The sequence below is a fragment of the Leptodactylus fuscus genome, chromosome 8 (genome assembly GCF_031893055.1).
Source record: "Leptodactylus fuscus isolate aLepFus1 chromosome 8, aLepFus1.hap2, whole genome shotgun sequence".
Lineage (NCBI taxonomy): Eukaryota > Metazoa > Chordata > Amphibia > Anura > Leptodactylidae > Leptodactylus > Leptodactylus fuscus.
In genome coordinates this window covers 20972692-20998680 of record NC_134272.1, presented here as the reverse complement: position 1 = coordinate 20998680, position 25989 = coordinate 20972692, and the positions used below count along the sequence as shown (strand labels likewise).

Genomic DNA, 25989 nt, shown 5'->3' with positions numbered 1-25989 from the left:
CAGTTCTCAGCATGGCCTGAGTACGATGGGAGAGCTTTACTTTTGTGAACACTTTATTAGCCCATTTAGTTAGTTGGTTTCCAAATATGATGTAATAAAACTTAACGTAGTGTGAGTATGTACCTGTCTACCTGTCCTAGCACCTTCACCATCTGTGTTGATCTGAGCTCAGGACTTTTTGTGTTGCTCCTGAATGGTCCTGGCTGTCTGGGTCTTGGGATTGGAAGTATTATTGAAACCTTCCTTGGCGAAACCTTTTAATGATCCAAGCTAGACTGTAGCCATCCTTAAATCGGTGGGAGTCCTATACCTGGCACCCTCCGTGATCAGCAGTTTAAAGAAGCTACAGTGCTTAGGAGAGTGGCACTTCCTCTTCACAGGTCAGTGATAGCACATAGTCAAGTGAATGGAAATGAGCTGCAATACCAAATACAACCAGTATACAAACTATGGCACTGTGCTTGGTGAGCAGTGAAGTGCCACAGCCACTTAAAACAGCTGATCGGTGGGGGCTCTGGGTGTAGGGTCCTACCAATCTGATATTGATGACCTGTCCATTGATATTAAGTTCCCGGAAAACCTTTGTACGGACGTCATTCCTGATGCAAGAAGGCTGTGCTGGGACTGCCACTGCTATCCTGACAACAGCACAAGTTTCAGCGTTACACTATATTTTATTCCATCATATTTACTTACCAATAAAATAACTTGTCGCAGGTGACCCCTATGGTAGAAGTTGGATTAGAAGTTCCCTTCACTTTTAGAAAGTGACCACTAATGAATCCTATGTACAAAAGCTGGAGACAGAGTGGAGAAAATCCCAACAACTTTGTCTGGGACTGGGGAAATAATCGAAAAATAAATGAATTTGAATGTCTGCTCAATTAATTGGTGTGAACTCGGTCATATAGATTATTTCAATTATTTTGTATCCATGCCATCCTATCTCACACTGCAACCTGCTAACTGATTTGTCGCTATGGCCCAGTTCACATCTGTGATCCGGTTTCCGTTCGGGTGAGTCCGCTTTGGGACCCTCGGAAAGAAACTTATATGCATTAAAAAAGCGTCTACCTAAAGCAATTCGCGGACCCCATAGTCTGTAATAGGGTCCATGTGGTTGCCGCTCGAAACATGCGGAGAGAAAAGTGCTGCTTACAAGGCTTTTCTCTCCGCATGTTTCGTGCGGACACTGAATGGAAACCACACGGACCATAGTCCGGGCCTAACGCACGCTATCTGATCAGATTGCTAAAATGTGAATAATTTAAAACCATAAATTCAGGGCAAGGTGTGGCATATAAATAGGGGGTGTGGCTTGCTAAAATAATTGTCCATTAATCATAATCGAGATAAAAAGTTCAATTAATTTTGATTTGGATGATGATAACCCAGCCCTTGCTTTGTCTCAGATCTTCCAGGTGGAGGTGCTGGTCCAATCTCCCCTTCTAGTACTCATCTCATGTTGAATGTGTCCTTCAGGCTTTGAAGCGCTTGCTCTTTAGAGATCAGGAACCAGTCTTCGGGCAGCTCGGCCGGCTTGGCGTTATAATAATCTGAAAATTGTTTATTATATTCTTTAAAGACAAATTTCCAGTAATCTGAGGCCCCGATGGTGGAATCGGGTTGTATGCTCCAGTCGGGGTAATATTTGCGGTATTGCTTGAAAGGGCGAGCCTTCCATTCCGTGTCTGAGTTTAGGAAGGTCGTGTTACTGACCACATCAGTGGAACATATAGAATAGGACAACATTTTCGAATCTCTGCACCTGTACGTTCCTAACCCTTGTGGTCGATGAACAGAGGCAAAGTGCTCCTTATGGTTGGCCGCTCCGGCCTCGCAGGGGACCTTACAGAAAGGACACTGCTTCCCACATCCAAACACCTTCTTGAACAACTCCTCTTGAGGCTTCACTGATGCTTTGGAGAGCACGTAATCAATTGTAAAATGTTTAATTTCTGTAGTAATTTCCGTCTCCACCTCCTCAAGGAATATTTCAATGTCTGCTAAGAACTGAATGGGGCAGGCATTATTCTGAAATGTAATGACCTTCATCTCATTCTGCGATATGACCAAGTCCTTCTTCAGCATCGCACAAAAGGTCTTCAAACTTATAGACACACTAGAACTTTCCGTCACCTTTGGGTCTTTGAGGGCTTGTCTTATCTTCTTGGTGATGGAGACCAAAATTTTTGATTTTAAGGATTCTAGAGAGCCAGACTCCTTATACTTGTTGGTGATGTATTTTACTATCCAGGTCTTCACAAAAGTTTCGTAATGGTTGTTGTACTTGACATACTGAGTGAAATCTGAGTTTTCTAAGAGCTCTTTGAGCAACGTGTACTGGAAGAATGTTCTGCTGCTGTATTGGATGGAGTCGCTGCTTGTTAATATATCGTTCACAATTTCTCCACCCAAGTTTTTATACACGTAGTCTGTGAGAGAAGGTCTCAGACAAACTTCACAGAACCGCTGTGCTCTGAGCTTGGATTCGTCTTTTTCATGGTATACATTAATAAACATGGAGTGGTATTGAGGCTTCAGGTTGTCCAGATAGAACTTCATGTTGTTCTCTTGGAAGAAAACATTATGCTTCTTCTGGAACAAAGGGGCAGCTCGACCCAAGAGGTGAAGCTTCATGTCTAGCTCGAACAATGGCGTGAGGTGAAGGGCTCTAATATCATCCTGGTTGAGACTTTCGGTTATGATGTTTAGAATTTCTTGACTGTAGGTCTCGTGGTAGTCCTTCATTGTGTTCACTTGCTCACTTACATAATGACTGCACTGCTCTTTTAAGGACGCCACAAGATTGTTTACCTTTTTCCAATATTCTGCAAGAGTTGCGTTAGACATACTTTCATAGTAGCTGGGTTGAACGTATTTTTTGTCTAAGACCAGCCCGTTCTGTCCATAGTCATCCACGCTTTGTACGTCACTGAGCTTCTCGTTGATGTAACCAGCTTTGTGCCTCATGTCCTTCCTCAATTGTTCTACCATCTCACGGCTGACATTGTGTTTTTTTAGGCTGCTGAGTTGTAATCCTGAGATGGTTTTATTCCACATGTTCTCAAACTCCATTTCGAGTTCTTCGTTACTCAGTTGATGTTTTATACTTTTGCAGTTGTCCAAGAGACTGGTGGCTTTCTCCTCAATGATCTTCAAGTAGCTGCTCTGAACAAACTGTATCTCATGCTTTTCTCTCTGTATTCGGATGTCTTCTTCACATTTCATTCTTAAATGATCTTCAATTTCATTCCTAAGAGTCATGACACTTTTATAGAAATCCTCCTTGTACCTTTCCACCAGGTGCACATACTTGTTCCCACTCTCAAAGTACTTCTCCAAGGCACCTAACATTTCTTTCTCTTCTTCCTGCAATGCTCGCTGCATGTCTTCACTGATCCCACTCCATGTCTCAGCCTCCAATTCTGAGGCCAATTGGTTTGATATTTCATTCTCTGCTTCGGTCATCCATTTGTACATCGCTTTACGGAATTTCCACTCAAGCTCTGAATACTTTATAGCCAATTGGTTATAAGCCTCGGCCACCAGACTGTTCCTGAAACTGAAGATGAAATGTTCATACTTCACAGCGTTCCACAAACTTTTCACCCATTTAATGAAGTCTGTTACCCTCTGAGAGCTTCTTGATCGTTGCTGTTTTTTCATTATGTCAAACAAATGTCTCTTCAGTTCAAAAACATTCTCGCTGTACCCTGTATTTACTGAAGCCATAGGTGGAACCCCGTGCCAAAGTCCAGGAACATACCAGCTGTGTTCCTCGGGATCATAGTTCATGACATCAGAAAATTTTGTAACGTTATCTTTTTCTTCCATTTTGGCAGCCACTATTGTCATTTCATCTAATTGTTCCAGAAGTTTCTTCCTATCTCTCATATTCTTCTCATAGGCAGAGACATCGCTGACATTCTGATGGACAAACTGACAATTGGGTTTCTTTCCAATTTCTTTCATTCTTAGAAATGCGTGGACCACAATCTGCAAAATATCTTTAATTTCTGCTGTATTCTCCATGGCCATGTTGACTATGGTGATGTCGCTCAACCCAACCACTAATGTGGCCAACTCATTGTCGTGTTCATAACTGTCATCAAGAGAAGCCAATTCAGGAGCTTTCAACCCTTCAGTGTCAATCACCAAAATGAATTCACAACCAAGTTCCTCCTCAAAATTTTCCTTCACTTTGATAAGGGTCATGAAGGCTCCTCGGGTGCATCGTCCACTGGCCACAGGGAACTGTAGACCAAACATGGTGTTCAGAAGGGTGGACTTCCCCGTACTCTGCACTCCTAGCACAGTTATCACTCTCATCCTACATTGTCCTCCGGTCTTCTTATCCAGCTCATTCAGGACATCAGTTATCCATTGTAAAGGAATGTTGGAGACATCTCCATCAATAAGCTCCAACGGGAACCCATCCAAGAGGAGATCGGCAGCTATTCCTGGGAATTCATGTAGGGCATTCTCGTACCCCTTACTGTTCGTTGCTGCAAAGCACTGAGCTTCATAAATCTGTCCTACCTCTCTGATAAAATGTTCTATCCCTAATGAGCTGCTTAATATTATCCGATCCAAGTATTTCAACTTATCTATATTAGCTCTCGAGTCATAGCAGTACTCCTTGTACTCTGCTTGTAGAGAGCTCATGTGCTTTCGAGAGACTGAGTCAAGATAGAACTTCATCCACCTCAGAAAGTAGCACTTCTCAACATGGGATAAGTTCTTCATTGCACAGATGAACCTGACTGTTTCCTCAGTGAAACCAAGTTGACTTTGTTGCCTCCGCAGATCAGAACATTTCTTGGAGAGCTTTGCTTTGTATTCCTCTGCGTTACCACTCCCTAGTCCTTTCATCCTACATATTTCCTTCTCCGTTTTGGACAGCTGCTGCCATAGATCTCCTTGCAGTCTCATGGTTTCATTTTTATATTGGACAACATCCTTAATATCCTTTGTAATTTCCAGAGCAAGCTTTCTGGTGTTCTGATGTTCCTCTGAGCTCTCGTCCACCAGTATCCCAAGATCTTCTGCAATATGTGACATCTCCTCCAGAGTAATGTAGCAAGATGAAGATTTAATAAGATCTGCAATAATTATCTGTAATTTCTTCACTAGTTCTGCATCATTTACTGTTATATTCTTCACCAAGACGTGTTTTCTGTTAATTTTCAGTATTGGGTACAACATCTTTATGTATGTTTGTGTCTCCTCGCTTATAGATCTAGATGTTGGTGCAATGATAATGAAGTAGTTTGCGTTTGTTTCCTCCATGCTTTCTAGCAGGCGATATTGCTCCTCATCTATACTCTCGATGAAGATGAAGATGGCTGTAGACACCTTAGTTAGAAAACTAAACTGTTCCCAGTTGGACTCAAGGTCACCACGGAGGTTGGTCACTGCAATTGGATCGGGGAACGTGTCCAGGTTTTCTCGACCCCCGGGAAAGAACCATGAAATCTCTACCAATCCATTCGATATTTCCCTTGAAGTATTTGCACCATCCATGTTCTGATGGACAAAGAAATCATGATGTTGTTGAGCCAAACTGAGAATGCAATTCAGAATTCTCGACTTAGACAAGTTGCAGTTTCCCAGCCTGACAAAAGAAAAGACTGGCATAGGGATATTCACCACGTTCTCTTCTCGGCATCCTTTACTGTCAGCCATGGAGTGAGGTCTCCATCGCTTCACAATATTTTTCATTGCCCATAGCATGAAGGTGCTATCTGGACCATCCCCAGAGGGAAGAAGCAGAGGGAGCGCAAACTGGCACATGGACATTTTGGTCACAATCTCTTGCTGCAGGAAGCTATCAGAACAATGCAGGAGGAGGCAAAGAACATCCAAGGGGTGGATGGAACCTGAATTGTCCATATCATCCATGAAATCCATATCTTCATCCTGCTGCATGCTTAGCTTTGTATTCAGGGACTGGTCGTACCTTGTGTTTCTTGCGTTGCTGTTCACAGCCATGAGGTTCTGTAGGAAGCACCAAGGAACATCTTCAATTCTCTGAGGTACGATCCTCTTTAGATTCTCATGTCCGACCTTCAAGACCTCCGTAAGACTGAGCTTTGACGTTCCGAACTTTTCCATGTCCAGTTCCTTCAGTTTTGCTTCAAATGTTTTTGCTTTGGCTGTACATAGAAAGAAAGCATTAGTTATAGGTAGATATATAGTAGTTATATTACATATTCGTTCTATGTTGTGACTTATCTAAATATACAAACTGCACTAGTGACCAGTGAAAGTGTTCAGTGCCCATGGGTGCATGAGATCAGGAAGTGGCGACCATCACAACTCCACAGCTTTGTCCCCTAAATCCTCCCGTTTGATCCTTTTTTGCCTCATTCATTCAGATTGTCTGGTGAGCTGAACTCTGTGACCATAGTAATAGACTTCTACCACCCACTAGTTGTTATGAAATGGAGACCTGAGCTGTTCAGGGAGTTCTAGGACATCGCATATGTGCCAGGTCCTGTAAACTCAGAATACATATTTTTTACAATACTTTATACTGTGACCCCACCAGCAGCAGTTTCAGATTTCCTGGAAATGGAACGTCCCCTATACTAAACAACCTCGCCCCATCATACTTACATGTCTTCCTGTCTGGTTCTTCTGGCATGGGACATCAATTCCTTCAGGAGGGTTCTTCGGTTCCTCCTCTTCTTGACATCTACTTATGATTGTGCAATAGAGCCAGTGTGCCGCCATGTATTGTAGCCAGCACTCCGTTCCATTGTGCAGGCATGGGCAGCTGGCAGACACATGGCAGCACTCCGGCTCTATCTAGGCACGAGCAAACATCAAGTAGAGGAGGAGCTGGTACCCCTGAAGGTTGCACTTATTAGCCTATTCATAGACCTTCTTTGAAAAATGTTTTGTTTTTTTGCCTGGAAAATCCCTTTAACCCTTTCCTTGACAGCTGCACCCTACATGCACATGTAAAAATATTACCAAAATCTGAGAAAAAATTGACATCAAATCCACGTATGGATTTTGTCACAGATTTTGTTGCTAATTTCACCCCTCACTTTAGAATAGGTGAAATCCGCTTTGAAAATCTGCATAAAGGGATTGACGCTGTGGATTCTAAAGTCTGCCCTATACAACAATTTACCCGTCATGTTCATGAGGTATAATAATATAATGAATATAATATAATAAATTCTGGAGACTTATACTTCCCAGTATCCGGCTTGGGGTTTGTGTGTTAGGAACATCAAGTTTCTGAGCAGATTCCAACTAAAGATGGACAAACTTTGCTTTCTGAGATTGATTTTGTGAATATTCACAACGTGGTGCGTCAAAGCCTCATTACATTGGTGCACCCCATGTGACCGCTGAGGATTAATCACCCACTAGACTTGAAAAGTCCCAAAGATGACCCCAAGGGAGCAGCAGAATCTGAAAGGGGACCCGGGATAGGTGAGTATCTATCTTCACCTCTCGTGAGCCTCTGATCATTATTCTCTTGGTGCACAATAGACAAGGGGCTGAATTTACTATAATAATGAGTACCCACAACATATGTCACACCAAGCGACACGGAGAGGAAGGAATTGGGTGCCAGGAGCTGGAACCACCCCACAAACCTGAATATAGAGAGACTGGGCCAGATGCTGGGAGTTTTAAGTCTCTGGATAACACTTTTAACTCCTTCACTGCCATTCCCCACTTAATACTTACAGTCACATGTGAATCCAGGCAGGTATGGCATGAGTACAATGTTAGATATTCTCTCCTCCAGACTGTTGTCGCGCTGCTCATGTTTGGGATTCCAGGCTCGTATCACTGCTTCTACAGGATTCTCCTCACTCGCAGAACTACTCGCCTCCTCAGGTTGATCCATGTCTAGGAACAAGTCACCGAAGTAACTGTCGTCCTCTTCTAGATCCATGGTGTATGTGAGTTGTCCGTCACTCTAGAAAGGATGGACAGTTACATGTATAACGTATTACACCGCAGTCTTTTTTTGTTCTTCCAAGTTGGATGTGTCTTAGGCTTGTTCATAAGGACAATGACGAATATTTGTAACACTTTCCCCCCACATAAGGAAACCAAAGCGCAGGGAGCAAATTTATGGAGTGGGAGGGGGAGAAGGGGCGGTGCCTGCCATACATGGGCTCATCCCTAACACCCACAAGGGAAAGATGTGTTATAGGAATCCAATTTACCTATTAGTATTGTGAGACGGTGACGGGCAGAGTCCTGGACTCACAATATATATCTCCTAGATTTCTGACGTATGTGTGGTCTAGGGCGGGTCTTTAGTAGACCTCAGCCCCAGGTGTCAGTCCTGGGCTCACTACTGGCCCATAAAAGGCTGCAGAGCCTGCACTTCAGGGCAGATCCTGGGAGTGAGAAGAGGTGCTTGGGTCTGTCCAAGAGTTGAGCTTTGGTGAGACCAAACAGGGACTTGTGTTTTGTTTGATTGTGTGGCTGGAAGTAAGCCACATGTACACTTAGCCTTCTTAACATTCTGTATTAGTTAGAGCTCGAACGAGCAGGACTTTTGTTTTGCGTTAAGGCTGCATTTTATTGTGCTTATTTTTTGTGCCTGACGTGAAGGTTTATTTATTTTGCTGGGTTTTTTTCTAAATAAACCTGTTTGCACCAGATTTTGTGTCCCTGTCTGACTGGTTGGGTCCTGCTTGCTGCTACCTTCCCCACAGTATATATATATAGTATATTTGTTATAGGGGGTAGGTAGAGTAGTCTAGTAGAGATTATGTCTTTTGTATTTTTGCTATCCTTCTTTTATTTTCTATATCTGCTTTCTACAGCCTTCTACTTTTGGAGTTGCTGTTTCTTGCTGGTGCAGCTGTAGGTTAGTAGCTGTTTCTTGCTTGTGTAGCTGTAGGTTCAGAGCTCAGTAGCTGTTTCTTGCTTGTGTAGCTGTAGGTTCAGAGCTCAGTATGTTAGGGCGAGCCAGAGCTTCCGCTATACCGCACAGAGGCTGCTGACCCGCTCTGTCTGCAGCACCGGAATGGCGCTTCAGGTCCCCTGTGAAGGAGGGCCGGAACCTCCGCATTAGTCTGCAGGGATGCTGGTTTCCTCCTGGAGCCGGGACCAGCACTTCCGGGGTCAGCAGTGGGCCGGAGGCTATCTACGCCTTATTCTGGGTCCGGCCCGCTGCTGGTTATTCAGAATGCCTGGTGACAGCTCCTCCTGTGCTACAGCTCTTATCCTGACCTCCCTGAATCTCCTGTTTGCCCTTCTGTCTTCCTGTCTATGACCTCGGCTTGCCTTCCAGACTACTCTCCTTGACCTCCTGATTTGGCTACTTTCTGATTTCCTGTAGAAGACCTCGGCTTGTTTCCTGACTACTCCTGCTTGACCTCTGCTTGGCTGCTCTGTGACCTCTTGTGTATGACCCGACTCTCTTGACTACGCATTTGCTTCTGCCTCCTGCTACCACGTGACTTCCTGTGTACCGACTTGGCCTGTACTACTTCCCTGCTGTACTTCTGCTACCTCCTGGCAAACCTCAGAACATCTCTTTCCGTGCTGATCAGCTCTCCAATTTATTTATCCACTGAGGTTAGTACTTCAGGGTTTTTTGGGTCCTCTATTACTTGGGGTGCGCTGAGTGTGCGGCGCTTTCTGGACAGCTGTGGTTCCGGGTCCCAGAATTTACCAAGTCCGACTCCACCATCAGGAGCTCTAGTGAAGACCTCTGGAGCCTGGTTCTGCTCTGGTTAGGAGGGTGTGGTACACTCAAGACTGTTTTTGCCTCGGTGTTTGAGGATTCTGGTTGTCCAGGACTTGCTGTCTATTATTGTTGCATCAGTTTTCTAACACAGTAGCTGTCTCTTCCTTGTGCAGCTGTAGGTTCAGAGCTCAGTGGCTATTATTTTTGCTTGTGCAGCTGCAGGTTCAGAGCTCAGTGGATGTTCCCTGGAAAGTTGCTCTTACCTTCTCTCAGAATTCTCTAATTTGTGTGGCTGTTACCCTTTTCCCCTCTTATACACTGATATGGTTGGCAGAACTAGAACTTCTTGAAGAAAATGTAGCTTAGGCATTCCCTTAGTTTTATACCATACAGTCTGACTTGTGTGTATAGCACTGACCTGCTGTTATCACCCTTTATAGAGTTCAGACTAGGAGCAGGGAAGAAATATGGGGCTTTAAGGTCAGACTACACCACGATTGGTATGGAGTCATGGGGACCCATAGAGCTGCATAAAATCTGGCTAGACAAGATGGGGAGATTTCTGATCGACTGTGTGCATCTTCTACATATTAGATACATCATAGCAAAAAATAAGAAAAGAAGAGATTTCCAGAGATCAGCACTCTCATTATGTCGCGTTACATCATTACTTGGCACAGCGCCCTCCTCACATGTGCAGGTGTCGGTCTTTGGCAGATTGCCTGCTGTATTAGTGCCGGTGCTGCCGGCTGACAACAACTGAGATTCTTATCAGCCCAATGAAATTCCAGAAACAAATGAGACAGAAGCGAAGCTGTAGATGATCTCCCGGCACGGCGATATACCGCTGTAGACACTGGGTCTGGGGTCCTCATTATTTCATTGAGATTTTGGGACTGCTTATTATGGGTTTTACCTAAAATTACCCATATCTGATCTGTTGCTTAGACTTGATCACGAAGAAGACCCATAGCAGGGTGAGACAACCCCCTGTTTCCTGTACTTGGGTGGTCTGTCTGCCTCCGGGCCCCATAGCCGCTTCTACTGTGGCTGTGCTCATATGGATTATACTTGTATAACATGCTCGGCCGTCTGTATCCAGATGCTAAGGAATCTGCCATTGTGTATTCTTTACAGGGACCACTAGAGGTCAGCAGAGGAGGTTGAAGTTGTCACCCATAGAAAAAGGTTTCGATCAGTTGGAAAGTTATTAACCCCTTAAGGACACTGCATTGTTTAGTTTTTGGCATTCCTTGTTGCGTTTAGAAAGCCTTAACCTTTTCTCTATGTGGGGCTTGTATTTTGTGGGATGGGCTGTATTTTTCAGTGGCATCACTTCAAGGTGCGTATAACCTACTCCTTAGCTTTTGTTAACTGTGACTAAAGAGATGGCCAGACAGCATTTTTGCCCCTGTATTTACACAACCTTTATTTTGGGCCATTCACCATGTGACAGTCTCTCTGTCAGACTCTTTAGGTGCTGCAGTCACTGTAAACTGACTATCTCCAGTCCCGGCTGACACCTGCTGTCTATTGTGCAGGCTTGTGTCCTGAGGCCATCCCATTATAGTGTCGTAGTAGCAGGACACAGGACGGGACGGGGTTAATGGTGTCAGCTGACTACAGACATAAGGGGGCCAACTGGATGGTCAGGTCCTATCTGATCATATTGAGTCTATGATTCAGTTTATTTCTACGTTTTAGTAAGTTAAAAGTGTCACAAATGTGTCTTTTTTTTTGGACTGAGCCCAATATACTGGACTGGAGGGGACTAAGGAGTCTGGATGGGGAGAGAGGAGACTGCGGAGGGGGAGTCTTGAGGGGGAAAAGCATCAGAACCGCAACAGAAAATTGGAAAAACAATGGTGTTGGTGGACAAAGAAAACTGGATTAAGACAAAGGAATATGGAGAGAACAAGGGAGTCTTGAGAAGGATAAAGGGGCCAAAAAGAACACTGTTTTGGCCTCTTTTGGTACAATGGGGTCCTATGGGCTCATTTAGCAGTACATGTGTGCTACAGACACAGTTTGGTAAGACCTGAAAGTGTTTAGTCAGGAGATGTAGCTCAGACATTAGGATACTTTGCTCTAGTTCCCCGTAAAATGCTGCCATTGATAACCTTCCTCTAGGGGGCGACTCTATTACTAGGGGTGAATTGCTCTCTTATTTCTTCCCAGGTATAACCCAACATCACATACCTGAAGTCGAGCCCAGTGTCCCTGGAGTAATCCTCATGTCATGCGGGATGATGGAGGGTCTGGGGTCTGCTCTTTATGGGAGGGAGATGTTCCTCCAAGACGTGAGAATTGTCCAAGTGTCTGAGTATCTATTACTGTACAATATACAAGAAGAAGCCCCCTCCCCAGCCCAATAAATCATCATCAGCTATCGCTATTATTTACATATCTCTTATCATTATGGAAATGAGCGCAGCCTGTGGTGATAGCGTGTCCTGTGCCTGAACATGTCAAGAGGGAGCGGAGCTAATGGGTGGGAGATAAGAGATGGAGCAGTGAGCAGGCCGACTCTGTGTATACATGGATATGCCTGTATATAAATAGAGAGAGAGCATGAACTATTCTAGACACGATTATCCAAAAGTTTTGGATTTGTCACTATTATATTACTTTGGGTTTTCCTCAGACCCCTGAGTATAATAAGTGGAGACTCAGGGGAGGTGATTAAAAATAACAAATTGTATAAACTCACCTTCCCTCACTTCTGCTGGACCTGCTTGTACTCCCCAATGCCCTCTTCAGGCCTCTTCTGGTATCCAGCTGACGTCACATGGGTCGGAGTCACCACTGAGGCCTGTGATTGGGACTCAGCGGTCACATGGGGCACATCGACCTAATGTCGCTTTGACCAAGCATCATGACATCAACATGACCACTGAGGCCTGTGATTGGACCCCAGCAATGACCCCAGGCGCATGATGTCAGCCGGAGGCCTCAAGAGGACGCCAGGGACTGCTGCACACCCAGTAGGGGTGAGTAGTATAACTGGTTGTTATTTTTACCGATATTCCCTGGGACTCAACTCCTGAAAAGAACCAGGAGTATGATAATTGCAATTTCAGTTTGTGCGACAGAAGATCAGCCCCAAACGTTCCAGAGGTCCTATCCTCATAAGTATTGGTTGAGAAGAATCTTGTGAGGTTTGCCCATCTCTAACCGACACTCATTTCTGCTACCAGGAGAGTTCAGTTTAGTTGTTGCCCCAGGCAGCAGAGATGTGGGTCTATTACCTTCACATAGATTATCAGCAGGGACCCAGCCATCACTACTTGGACATGAGCCCTCTACCCATCAGGCCTAGTTGTGGGTACACCTTCTGTGACCTCGATCATTGCACCCCTGGGTCCGAAACCTGGGACCTCCACAGATCAGCTGATTGAAGGGACTCTTCACTGCTCAACAAGCACAGCGCCATGCATTTTATAGTGGCTGTGCTTTGTATTACAGCTCAGCACCATTCATTTGAACGGTACTGCACCGCAGAAAAACCATGTGACCAATGAAAGTAATATCAGTGGTTTGAGAAGAGGAACGCATCCAAGCCCCTGGAGCTCCTCAAACAGCTGGTCGCCGGGGACCCGAGTGTTGAACTTTACTGAACTAATATTAATGGTCTTAAGAATAAAGTAAGATATCAATATTAACCCTTCAATACTAAATCTGGAGGAATATAAAGCATGGGATGACCCTAGACCTCCAGGTTATTATTTACCCGTAACCTCCCTACAGCATCAAAGGAATCACCTTTAACCTGATCATTACCCTACACCACCAGGGATAATAAGATATTCACCAATCACCCTCTTCCCCTCCATCCCCAGGAGCACCAGTAATATTACCATTAACTCCTTCATTACCTTAGACCTCCCAAGATATGTTGTTTTAAATTTGGAAACCCCTCTGGCCAACTAGGATTGTTACTCAGAATACTATGACTAACCACAAACCCACTTTGATATCCGGTAGAACGTTCCATTCTGAGTGAATGGCTGATACAGACAGGTTTTAAAATTCACTTCAGTTCTTCACTGCTTGGCCTTCATCATAGGCCAGAGAAGGGTGAGGCTTGTAGATATAGGGATTAGAGATGAGCGAACAGTAAAATGTTCGAGGTTCGATATTCGTTTCGAGTAACCCCTCAATATTCGACTACTCGAATCGAATATCGAACTCTACTATAGTCTATGGGGGGAAAATGCTCGTTTCAGGGGTAGGCAACATTCGATCAAATTATACTTACCAAGTCCATGAGTGAGGGTCGGGCTGGATCCTCCGAGAAGTCCTCTCCTTGCAGTGTCCACGCAGCATCTTCCGGCTCTGAATTCACTCTGCCAGGCATCGGGCCTGAGCAGAGCCGACTGCGCATGCCCGCACTACAAGCGGACATGCGCAGTCGGCTCTGCCCAGGCCCGATGCCTGGCAGAGTGAATGAAGAGCCGGAAGACGCCACGGGGAAGCTGCACGGAGAAGACTTCTAAAGGTCGGAGAAGAACCAGCGTTGATTGGCCGACTGTATAGCATTCTGCCAATCAATGCTGCTTCTGCATTGAACTTTTACGAGTTTTAGCGAGTGGTACTCGATTGAGTACGAGTATTTCGAATACCGTAGTATTTGATCGAATACCTACTCGATCGAATAATACTCACTCATCTCTAATAGGGATGAGGCTTACGGATGTTTTTTAGGTTTCTAATCTCATATTACAATCTAAACCATGGGGAGATTTCTAATGCCAAGAACTTAGAAGCTCAGGCCTCAGTGCTGACTCAGAGTTATTGACATGCATTAGCACTATAAGGGGGGATAGAAGTAGGTTGCATGAATCCTTATATACAACCCTAAGTTATAAAGTTGGGCTGCTGTGTAAAACTGTTAGGAGTATTTAGGTTCATTGCTTTCTTTCCTGGTTGATTAGTCTGTCCTCCCATTTGCACCTGGGAGGAGTGGTCTCTACTCTGTATTTAAACCCATGCCTCCCATGGTTCTGTGCTGAGTGTCGCTTTTACAGAGCTAGGCCTTAGCAGGAGGAGTAGGTGGTTATCTTGGATAGAGGAAGTTCCGTGGTTGGTTTTTGGGAGGTTTTGGGTGAACGAGTTGGTTTGTGTTTTCCCTTCTGTGTTCACCAATCCTCCCTCTGTGTGTTATTGACTGTGTGAGTGAATTGCCTTATCCTTTGATTTCTACTCAGTTTCCCTGTGTTTGTTTCCTAGTGTATGGTTCCTTCCCATATTGGTTTGGGGAATTCTTTCCTACATGTTTCCTGTGTGCTGCTTGTGTTGTTAGTCAGCGCACACCCTTGTCAGTCCCTGTCAGTAGCAGCTTCACTTGTTCGTTAGGGGTGACCCCCTTTAGTCTCCAGTCCCTAGAGATCTTATAGGGCATTCCTTCTCCCACTTCCCTCTAGGCCTACGGTGTCAGTGAGAGAGGAGCTGTCGGGGTCAGGCTTAGCCTGAGAACAGCTGACCTACACCCGTGAGGCAGGGACCGGGTTAGCTAGTGGGAGTAGTGCAGGGCGAGATTTCCTACTGGTATTCCTTAGCCCCGTTGCAGCTATCTGGACTGACATAACAAAAACATAAAGAAAGCAAAAAAAAAAAAAAAAGATTTAGAAATCTCAACTAAACATATTTTATCCACAATAGACCACATATTAAAAGGTGAACGTTACACAATAGATCCTAGAGCTCATCAGAAGGTGGAAGTCAAACAATAGAACATTGCAATTTATCTGACCATAGAACAGTTTCACGTTTTGCCTCAGTCCATTATAAACCAGCTTTGTCCCAGAGAAAATGGCATTGTTTCTAGATCGTGTTGATTTTTGGCTTCTTCTTTGCATGGTTCAGCTTTAACTTGCTTTTGTGAATTGCTTGGCGAACTGTGCTCACAGACTATGAGTTCTGGAGTTTTCTTGAGGACACATAGTGATTTGCATTACTGATTCATATCTGTGCTTTTTTGGTCATCAGAAGGTGAGCAGATCACAAGAATCCAATATTGATCATCGGCCTTGTCCTTTGTGCACATGAATTTCTCTATCGTTTGATATTCATATGTTTTGAAAGTTTTTGTTCTACGATTTTTAGACATACTTTTTCTCATATTGGTAAACCTCTGACCATCTTTGTTTCTCGTAATTACATCCTGGAGAATATATTTGCATATTTTTTACCCAGAATCCCTAGCGGAGCAGGAATGACTTGTAAGTCTCCGTACTGCCTATGTAGGCACACACTCTCCCTAATGAGTATGATTATCCCCTGACCCTGGTCTATAGTCTCTCACTCTGCCAAATCAGTATCCCTGCGCTATGCTGAGGAGGTCCAAAAGACCGAAACAGTGCTGTCCATAGCTGGGAATCTGTTCCTTTTGGAATAGAGATGCTAATTTGGCAATTAAATCCGCATCATGATAGTAGGCTTGTTAACTGAGTCTTGCATGATGTTAAGGAGGCTGCCCTCTAGAGCGGGGCATACAGAGGCACTGTTCTCCTAATTACATCCTGGAGATTAGATTTGCATATTTTTTACCCATCTTTGTTTCTGAGAAACTCTGCCTCTCTAACATGCTTTTTATACACAGTCATATGACTTGAAAATTGACCCTCTTGCTGTTTTTCATTAGTACCACTTTTTCAACCTTTTTTTTTTTTAACCCTGTCTCAACTTTTTTTTAGATGTGTTAATGCCATTAGAATGAATTCATTTTTTTCAATGAAGTGAAGAAATATCTAACCGTCATCTTCTGATATGCAATCTATGTTTATCGTATAACTTTCACCTTCTGATATGTAATCTATGTTCTATTGTATAACTTTCACATTCTGATACATATTCTATTTTCTATTGTATAACTTTCACCTTCTGATATATGATCTATGTTCTATTGTATAACTTTCACCTTCTGATATGTGATCTATGTTTTATTGTATAACTTTCACATTCTGATACATATTCTATTTTCTATTGTATAACTTTCACCTTCTGATATGTGATCTATGTTCTATTGTATAACTTTCACATTCTGATACATATTCTATTTTCTATTGTATAACTTTCACCTTCTGATATGTGATCTATGTTCTATTGTATAACTTTCACCTTCTGATATGTGACCTATACTCTATTTTGTAACTTTTCAAATCATCAAATTATTGTTTTCTTTACATTTTACAAAGCGTCCTAATTTAGGGCTTGTAGATATATTTACAAATATGAATATATTTTACTGGGGAAGAAGAGGAGTAATTCTGACAAAATGATGTTATAGATTCTTTGTCATACATCTCCACAGTATATGATGAGACGGTATATGAGTGTGGTGAGGTCGGACGTGTCGGGGCGTGCAGAGCAGAGGACGGTTATGTTCTGCAGGTGGAAGCGTCTCCTGCTGGGTCAGCAGATCCCCCTGTCTTGTGTGATAACTATCAGCAGTGAGCACAGATATTGACTGTGGGAACCAAAATGTTAAAAGTGTCAGCATTATCAGCCCCATCTTTCCTATTACAGCTGGACATTGCTACTATAGATATCACAGAGGTCATATATGGAATGGGCCGAGGAGGTGTAAAAAATAGCAAACAGTTATTCTCACCTTCCCTCTCCTGTTCTCGGCTTCCTCATGGTGTCTAATATTCCTTCTTTGTCCTTTTCTGGACTGTTGCAGCCTCCTGGATAATGCTATCGCCCCAGGGTCAATGCTGAGGCCTGTGATTGTCAATGGTCAAATGAGGCAGGTCGACAGTAAAATTGAGGGAAGGTGAGTACAACTGTTTGTTAATTTTTACACCTACCCTGGGCCTCCACCTATTATACTCTGGGGTCTGAAGAGACTCTAGAGCAGGGGTAGGGAACCTTTGGCTCTCCAGCTGCTGTGAAACTACAACTCCCAGCATGCTCCATTCACTTCCATGGGAGTTCCCAGAACAGCAGAGCCAGTATGCATGCTGGGAGTTGTAGTTTTGCAACAGCTGGAGAGCCGTACGTTCCCTACCCCTGCTCTAGAGCATAATAATTTGAGTTCTAATTCTATCAGAACAAGTTCGGACAGAAAAAATCCAGAAGGTCAAATAGTCCAGACCCAAAACAAAACAAATCTTCAGAAGTTTCTCCATCTCTAATAACGAATCTGATCAAAGTGATCCAATCATAAAGCAGAAATCATCTGATCATGAAGTATAAGAAAGCATGATGTGCATAGAAAACATAACCTAGAGCCTTTGACTATGGAACATAAGGAATCTGATCATAGAGAAATCTTAAGACAAAGAGAAAACAATGAAAAAGTGAATTACAAAATGAGAGATTTATCAGAACTGTTGCTGAGAAGAAGTGGAGCAGTCGCCAACACCAACAGCAACCTCTGATTTTGTATTTTCAAGGAGCCTCTGAAGCACATAGACTCTCCTAAAGTCTATTAGAAAGTTCCAGAACTTGTCATTATATAATGGTGAAGTCTTGGTTAGTCTCCGGCTCTGTAAAATCTTTAAATCTCATCTAGTCCAATGGGAGAGGGATTAGGGATAAGCACTAGAGAGAAGTGGAGATTTGGTTGAAGGGTAGGTTAACAATGAGTAGGGATGAGAGACAGGGGGTGTCCCAAATCCATAACTTCCCATCAGTTTTTTTTTATCCAGTGCCTTATATTCAACTGCCCTCCCGCCATTCTTTTTACCCTCAGCGCCTCACCCACTGCCCTCTTGTCCCTCAACACTGGCCCCCTTCTATAGTTGTCCTGCCTTTCTTACCCTAACCTGCACCACTCATCCCCATGCCTTCGTGCATTTTGTTTTGGTCTCTTTTCTTCCATCTCTTCTCCATTGACATCTTGCTCTTCATCCTCAACCTCTCCCTTAAATTCAGTTGAATTGAATAAGCTTATCCATGAATCCTGAACTTCTTCCCGAGTTATCTTCTTCCACTCACTGGGAAGTTTATCGGGTTGTGCGTTGTATACATCTGCAAACTGACAGAAGACGTATTTCCAGTAGGTCGGGGCATTAATGGAGGGGTCTGGCTGTGTGAGATGATAATGGGGCCGGTAGATTACCTACACTACAGTGCGGATAACGGATGAGGAAATAGAAAGAGAAGATAGAAATGGATTTGACCTGAATTTTCCAGTAGTTTCAGGTGTTACCCAAACTTTTGGGGTTCATTACACATGAATTTCAGACCTCAGAGTATAATAGGTGGAGGTCCATTGAAGGTCCTCTTCCAGCCTCTGGCTAACATCTGTGATTGGGCTTTATCGGTCATATGGAGCACTTGATGTCATGACTCTATGATGCAGGATGCTGCAAGAATGCCCAGAAAAGGTGGGGCAAGGTGAGTATAACTGTTTGTTATTGTTACTCACCTTCCCCGAGCCTCTGCTTATTATTCTATGGGGTCTGAGAAGACCCCAGAGTATAATAATAGCACTTCTAGTACATGCCCAACAAGTTTGGTTTTAAAGTGAACCGGGGGGGCTGAACCTCATGATTGTTCATTGAAACAAATCTCGTGAGGGTCGCCCATCTGTCGGGTGGATCCCTCATTGGAGGCAGGAGGTCTAAAACACCTCCTTGATAGTTCAGCATCACCTCTCAGAAGAAGGCTTAACACGCTGAAACATGCGTCGAGGTGGACATCAGTAAGCCACACATGACACCTATGGGTACGTAACATGTGTTACATGACACTGCTGGGAGGTTGTTATATTGTAGGAGTAAGTTCACATCAGCACTGGTGTAATCCATCCGTCCATTCTGTCAGAGGAACAAAAGAGTGGACTCAACAGGAAAGATGGATCCATCTAATGATGGACAACAACGGATCTCAAGGGACTGACTGTAATGGAGTCTGTTGGGTATCTGCAATTCTATACAGACGCTGCAATGGAGATAGTGACACAGATGTGAACATAGCTTAATGAAGAGTCATTTCTGAACGTGTTGTCTTGTGTCGCCCTCTAGTGCTTAGAAATAGACCCTGTTCCTAATATATAGTTCATTTGCTATTACTTCCCACTTTTGGCCCTGATGTACAGTATATTATATAGTGCCTGGTTATTGTACCTTCAGGCTTAATTACATTTACCTATACTCCTTGGGTAAGTCTATGGGGGCACTATCATTTAATAGGGGCCGTAAACTATATATAAGGGCAGAGCCACTATTTATGTCTATGGGGTCAATATTCTATAAGGGCAGAGTCACTATGTATGTCTATGGAAGCACTATAATTACAAGGAGGCAGCAGACTGTGTATAAGAGCAGAGCCAGTATGTGTATCTATGGACGTACTATAGTTATATGGCAGCAGTAGTATATATGGGCAGAGCCACTGCTCTATTCAATCCTGCACTTGCTTGTAATGGTTCTTGGATGACTAGTTACAGTTTGAACCATACAGAAGATCAGATCATAATGTGGAGCCCTCTATGACCACCATCCTCAATCAGGAGTCGTATTCTCTAGAGATGAGCGAATAGTGTTTGATCGAGTAGGTGTTCGATCGAATACTACGGTATTCGAAATACTCGTACTCGATCGAACACTACTAGCTGTTCGAAGTTTAAGGTTTGATGCAGAACCAGCGTTGATTGGCAGAATGCTATACATTCTGCCAATCAACGCTGGTTCTTCTCTTACCTTTAGAAGTCTTCTCCGTGCAGCGTCCCCGCGGCGTCTTCCGGCTGGAATTCACTCTGCCTAGGCATCCGGCCTAGACAGAGCCGACTGCGCATGACCGCGCATGCGCAGTCGGCTCTGCCTAGGCCCCGATGCCTAGGCAGAGTGAATTCCAGCCGGAAGAAGACGCGGGGACGCTGCCCCAGGAGAAGACTTCAAGGAGAATCCAGCCCGACCCTCACTCGTGGACTTGGTAAGTATAATTTTATCGAATTTTGCGTACCCCTGAAACGAGCATTTCCCCCCATATACTATAATGGGGATCGAAATCCGTTCGAACAGTCGAACACTGTGCGGCTGTTCGAAACGGATTTCGAACCTCGGACATTTTAGTGTTCGCTCATCTCTAGTGTTCTCATATTGACCAGGATCGGTATGTGTAATGGCTTCCATTATAATAAGAAGGAATCAATAACACACGGACACAGTCACCCAGATGAAGCTCCAATTTATTTATAACCCACAGAAATAATAGACTTATCATGTTAGGATCATTGTAGTAATTGTAGTCACTGCCATAACTGGTCGTCATAATAATTATAATAAAAATAGTCACAATAATTAACAAAAAGACGATTCATGAAATAATTAGAAAAAGGAAGAATGTACAATTCCTTATAAGGTTACGCGGACTATTTTACAGACTGTACAGTAGCTCCACATGACCCTTGGGAGACAATCTGGAACTAGACTTTTTGGTTTTATATCTTGTAGTGTTTCTCAGTGTTCACAAAAACATTAGGTAAGACTTGGCAGCCATATTTATCCTGGAGATGACATATTTATCCATCCTGATGATTCCTCTTATCATTAAGGACAATTAAGGTGATTACAGTAGATATGTATATCTATGTCTATATATCTCCGCTGCTGCAGGTGATGGGTTCATTGCAACGCTGTCCTCAGGCTGTTAAGTGCTTGATGATAGGTTATTCTGTTCCAATCTTCGGGAATATTTGCCGGTTTGGTTTCATACATTTGGGCAATTGAATAATTACACTCCTTTAAGACAAACTTCCAGTAGTCTGAGGCATTGGCAGCCATGTCGGGATAGATGGCCCAGTCTGGGTAATGGGTCTTGTATTCCTTGTAAGGATGAGGTTTCCAACCTGTGTCTTTATTAGAGAAGCTTTTATTAGAGATGACATTTGTAGAACATATTGAATGGTCAAGGACATTGGTCTGTTCATCTTTATGTTTTCCTAGCCCTCTGGGTCGGTGAAGAGTTGCAAAGTGTTCTTTATGGTCAGCTCCTCCGGCCTCACAGGGGGCTTTACAGAATGGACATTGGTTTCCACATCCTATCACCTTCCTGAAGAGCTCCTCCTGAGGCTTCAATGTCAGCTGTGATAGTAGTGACTCTGTACTCAATGAGTTAATCTCCTGCTGGATATTATCACATAAAAGAGGAAGGGACCACTCGAGATCTTTGACAAACTGTTTCACATTCACATTATTCTGGAACAAAACAACTTTAAGGTCATTTTTGGAAATCACAAGCTCTTTTTCTAAAATTTTACAAAATTCTGTTAAAAACTCCCTAAGGTTTCCAGATGAGACAAGTTTTGGTTGAGTGAGAGTTTGCTGCACTTTGGAAATCAAAGAATGGAGAATGTTATATTGCAGTGCTTGGATATATCTTTGGTCTTTGTAATATTCAGCAATGTAGGCTGAGATCCATCTTCTGAGAAAACTCTGATAATCATTGATGTATTCCACAAACTCATCTATTTTCTTGTCCTTCAGCAACTTTTCAAGAATCACTAATTGTAAACGTTTCCGACTCTTGAATTCTTCTGGGCCTCCAATCTTTAGGATGTCATCCATCATCTCCTTACCGAGATGTTTGTTGATGTGGTCAGTGATGGCCGGTCTCAGACATGAGTGACTGAATTTTTTCACTGTCCTTCGACATTCGTCTCTTTTCTCGAACATGTTTTTAAAGATGGAGTAGTACTGAGGTCTAAGCTCCCCCAGACAGGTCCTTGGATCATTTCTTTGTACGAAGTCCTCATGCATCTTCTGGAATTTACTTGCTGCTCTTCTTAAGATGTAAAGTTTAAGGTCTAACTTGAAGAGTTTTGTAATGTAAAGATCTTGGAATTCCTGTCTCCTCAGCCTTTTATTGATCAATGAGAGCAACTCTCCTGAATACAACTCATTAAAGTCTTCCTTCTTACTAGTAACATTGTCTACATATTTACTACAATCATCAGTTAAGGAGTTGATAAGATTATGTAGAAGGTGGCAATTTTCTCGAGAATAACTGGACACATGCTTGTCTTGAAAGACAAACTCGTCATCCTTATATTTAAGGGGGTTCTGGAACTTCTCAGTGATCCCAATATCCTCCCAGTCTATGTCCCTTTTTAATTGCTGCAGAATTTCATGGCTAATATCACGTCTTTCCAGTTCACTTAGTCTTAAACTGGAAACTGTTTTTTTCCACATTGCCTCAAATTCTTTCCTCAGAGAGTCACTGTTTTCCATGTAATTTGCATTTCTCCTTCTTTCCATCATTTCTGCTACTTTCTCTTCCATTATATCAATATATTGGGCTTGCATAGCTTGAATCTGGGCTTTCTCTCTCTGGATACGAATTGTCTTCTCACACTTGTCACGAAGAACATTTTCAAGTTGGTTCCTGAGATATTTCACACTCCTGAAGAAGTCTCCTCGAAACATTTCCAAGAGATGAGAATTCTCAAAATCACTCTCAAAATATTCCTCTAGACGTTGACACATGTCTCGCTCCTCCTTGTCCAATATCTGATTAATATCATTGTGTTGTTTCTTCCATAAATCTGCACCAAGTTTCTCATATGGTAGGTTGTAGATGAAAGTTTCTGCCTCCATCATCCATTTGTGAATGTTCTTCTGAAATGTCCATTCCCAATCTGCGTAATGAATACATAACTGGTTATAGGCCTCGGTGACTAAGTGGTTCCTAAAACTGAAGACAAATTTTTCATGTTTCACTGCATTCCACAAGCTTTTTATCATCTCTGTAAATTCTCTAATATTTTGAGGTTTTCCATACATTGACTGTAGGGATCCAAGTATTGATTCTTTTAATTCACTAACAGTCTCACTATACCCAGAGTTCACGGAAGCCATAGGAGGTGTGCCATACCATAACCCGGGTATGTACCAAGAATCTTTTTCTATATCACAGTAGATAATATCAGAAAAATGATTGATTCCACTTCTTTTCTCCATTCTTGCTGCTACTTTTGCCATTTCACTCAACTGTTCGAGAAACTTCTCTCTAGCAATTCTGTTTTTCACGTGAGCGGACACATCACTTACATTCTGATGAACAAACTTGCAGCTAGATTTTTTGCCTATTGCTTTCATTCTGAGAAATGCATGCACCACAATCTGCAAAATATCTTTCATTTCTTCTGAGTTTTCCATGGACATGTTGACTATGGTTATGTCACTTAGCCCAACTACGACTGTGGCCAATTCATTGTCATGTTCATAGCTGTTCTCCAAAGAAACTAGTTCCAAGGATTTCAGTCCTTCAGTGTCAATGACTAGAATGAAGTCACAATTTAGCTCTTCAAGGAAATTCTCCTTTACCTTAATAAGGGTCATGAAGGCTCCTCGTGTGCATCGTCCACTGGCCACAGGGAACTGTAGACCAAACATGGTGTTCAGAAGGGTGGACTTCCCTGTACTCTGCACTCCCAGCACAGTTATCACTCTCATCCTACATTGTCCTCCAGTCTTCTCATCCAGTTCAGTCAAGACATCAGTTATCCATTGCAAGGTAATGTTGGAGGCATCTCCATCGATCAGCTCCAATGGGAAACCATCTAGCAGGAGGTCAGCTGCTATTCTTGGCAAATCTTTGACCTTTTTTCCACTTTTGCATTGTATTTCATAAAATTGCCCCAACTCCCGAATAAAATGTTCTATGCCCAGTGAACCATCAGCAATTTTTTGGTCGATTTCTTGAAGATCCTGTTCAGTTGCTGACAGATGTCTATATTTGAGTTTGTATTCGTTGTGTAATTCTCTGAGATGAGGTCTCACCTTTGTGTCTAGCATTATTTTCATCCATTTCAGAAATAATTTTCTTTCATCTAACTCCTTCAAGACTTTTTGAAATCTGAGCATACCTTGTGTCAGATAGTGGTTTCTTTGCTGTTCTTGAAGTTCTACAACTTTTGCTTGGAGTTCAGATTTATATACTTCTACATCTCTGTCACCTAATTCTCTCATTCTACACATTTCCTTCTCTGTTTTAGACATTAGTTTCCATAGGTCTCCCTGTAGTTTCATTGTTTCCTTCTTATAGTCATTTACATTATTTATTTCACCAGTAATTTTTTTGGCTTCAATTTTTGTTAATTGACATTCTTTGGAATTCTCATCCATATGGATGTTAAATTTTGAAGCTTCTTCTGCAATTCGCTCTAGATTATTTGTTTCTTTGGTTTTTACTAATATAATTTTCATTGCTGACCATATGTTCTTTACTAACTGGGAGTCATTGATGTGCTTATTCTTAACTAGAATATTTTGTTTCGGCAGCTGAAGCTCATCAAGGAGAGTTTTAAGGTTCTTCATACTAAATTCTCCATCTTTTACATTTAGGATTAAGTAAACATTTGGTACCTGCTTTAATCTCGACAGAAGGTTAGCTTGGTTCTCATTTATGTCCTCAATAAATATAAACAGTCCAGAGGATACACTTGTTAAGAACTCGAATTGTTTCAGATTAGACTCAAGGTCTCCGTGCAAATTAGTAACAGCAATGGGCTCAGAAAAAACATCGAGCTGTTCTTGTCCTGCTGGAAGATACCAAGATATTTCCACAAGTCCATTGGAGTGTTTCCTAGGGAGATTACCACCGGGCATATTCTCATGCACAAAAAAGTTAAAGCTCTGCTGAGATGGACTTAAGACTTGGTTCAGATATCGAGATTTTGAAATGCTACAAGTCCCAAGTCTAACAAAAGAAAATACCGGCATGGGGACATTTACTATACTGTCTTCCTTAAAATCTTTACTAAGGGTTAAAGAGTGTGGTCTCCATGTCTTCACAATGTCTCTCATTGACCACAACATAAAGGTACAGTCTTGTGTGTCAGGAGAAGGGAGAAGTAGAGGGACAGCAAATTGACACATGGACATTTTGTAAAAAATCTGTTGTCGTAATATCATATCTGATTGATGCAGAAGGTCACAGAGAACATCGAGAGGGTTAGAGGGTTCTGGTGACTTCATGCCCCTCATTCCATATTCTTCTTCTGAATCTGAATATGTTACCTCAAGTGGTTCACTGTCTTGAACAGTATTCCTAGCTGAAATATCCAAAGCCATCAGCTTCTGAAGAAACGTTCTCCGTAATAATTCTTAAAAATAAAAATTAAATTTAAAAATTTTAAATTAAATGGTTTCAATGAAAATGTTCATCTTAAGTAACTATAAAACTAGCCAGACTTTCTCTTTATCTTTTCCCTCAAAATATGAGCAGTACTTGTATACTTAAAGGAAACTTACCAGATGAGAAATAAAAAATAAATAATCAAGAATATAAAAAGTAATGGTTATTCACTCAATTTACCACTGATGTCACTTCACTTTACAAGCTCCAGGCCTGAGACT

At 42.6% G+C, this 25989-nt stretch overlaps 2 protein-coding genes across 2 annotated transcripts; both read right to left on the bottom strand.

The window, feature by feature from the left end:
- Positions 1–1455: 1455 nt before the first annotated feature.
- LOC142217545 (interferon-induced very large GTPase 1-like) lies at positions 1456–11958 on the bottom strand. Its single transcript, XM_075285830.1, has 3 exons — positions 11879–11958; positions 7714–7948; positions 1456–6158 (listed from the first exon to the last, which is right to left on the bottom strand). The coding sequence occupies exons 2-3, from the start codon at positions 7922–7924 to the stop codon at positions 1456–1458; spliced, it is 4914 nt and encodes a 1637-aa protein (XP_075141931.1). The 5' UTR covers positions 7925–7948; positions 11879–11958.
- An 8989-nt stretch (positions 11959–20947) lies between these two features.
- Positions 20948–25670, bottom strand: LOC142217548 (up-regulator of cell proliferation-like). The gene has a single exon (XM_075285834.1). The coding sequence runs from the start codon at positions 25615–25617 to the stop codon at positions 21256–21258; it is 4362 nt and encodes a 1453-aa protein (XP_075141935.1). The 5' UTR covers positions 25618–25670; the 3' UTR covers positions 20948–21255.
- Positions 25671–25989: the final 319 nt, after the last annotated feature.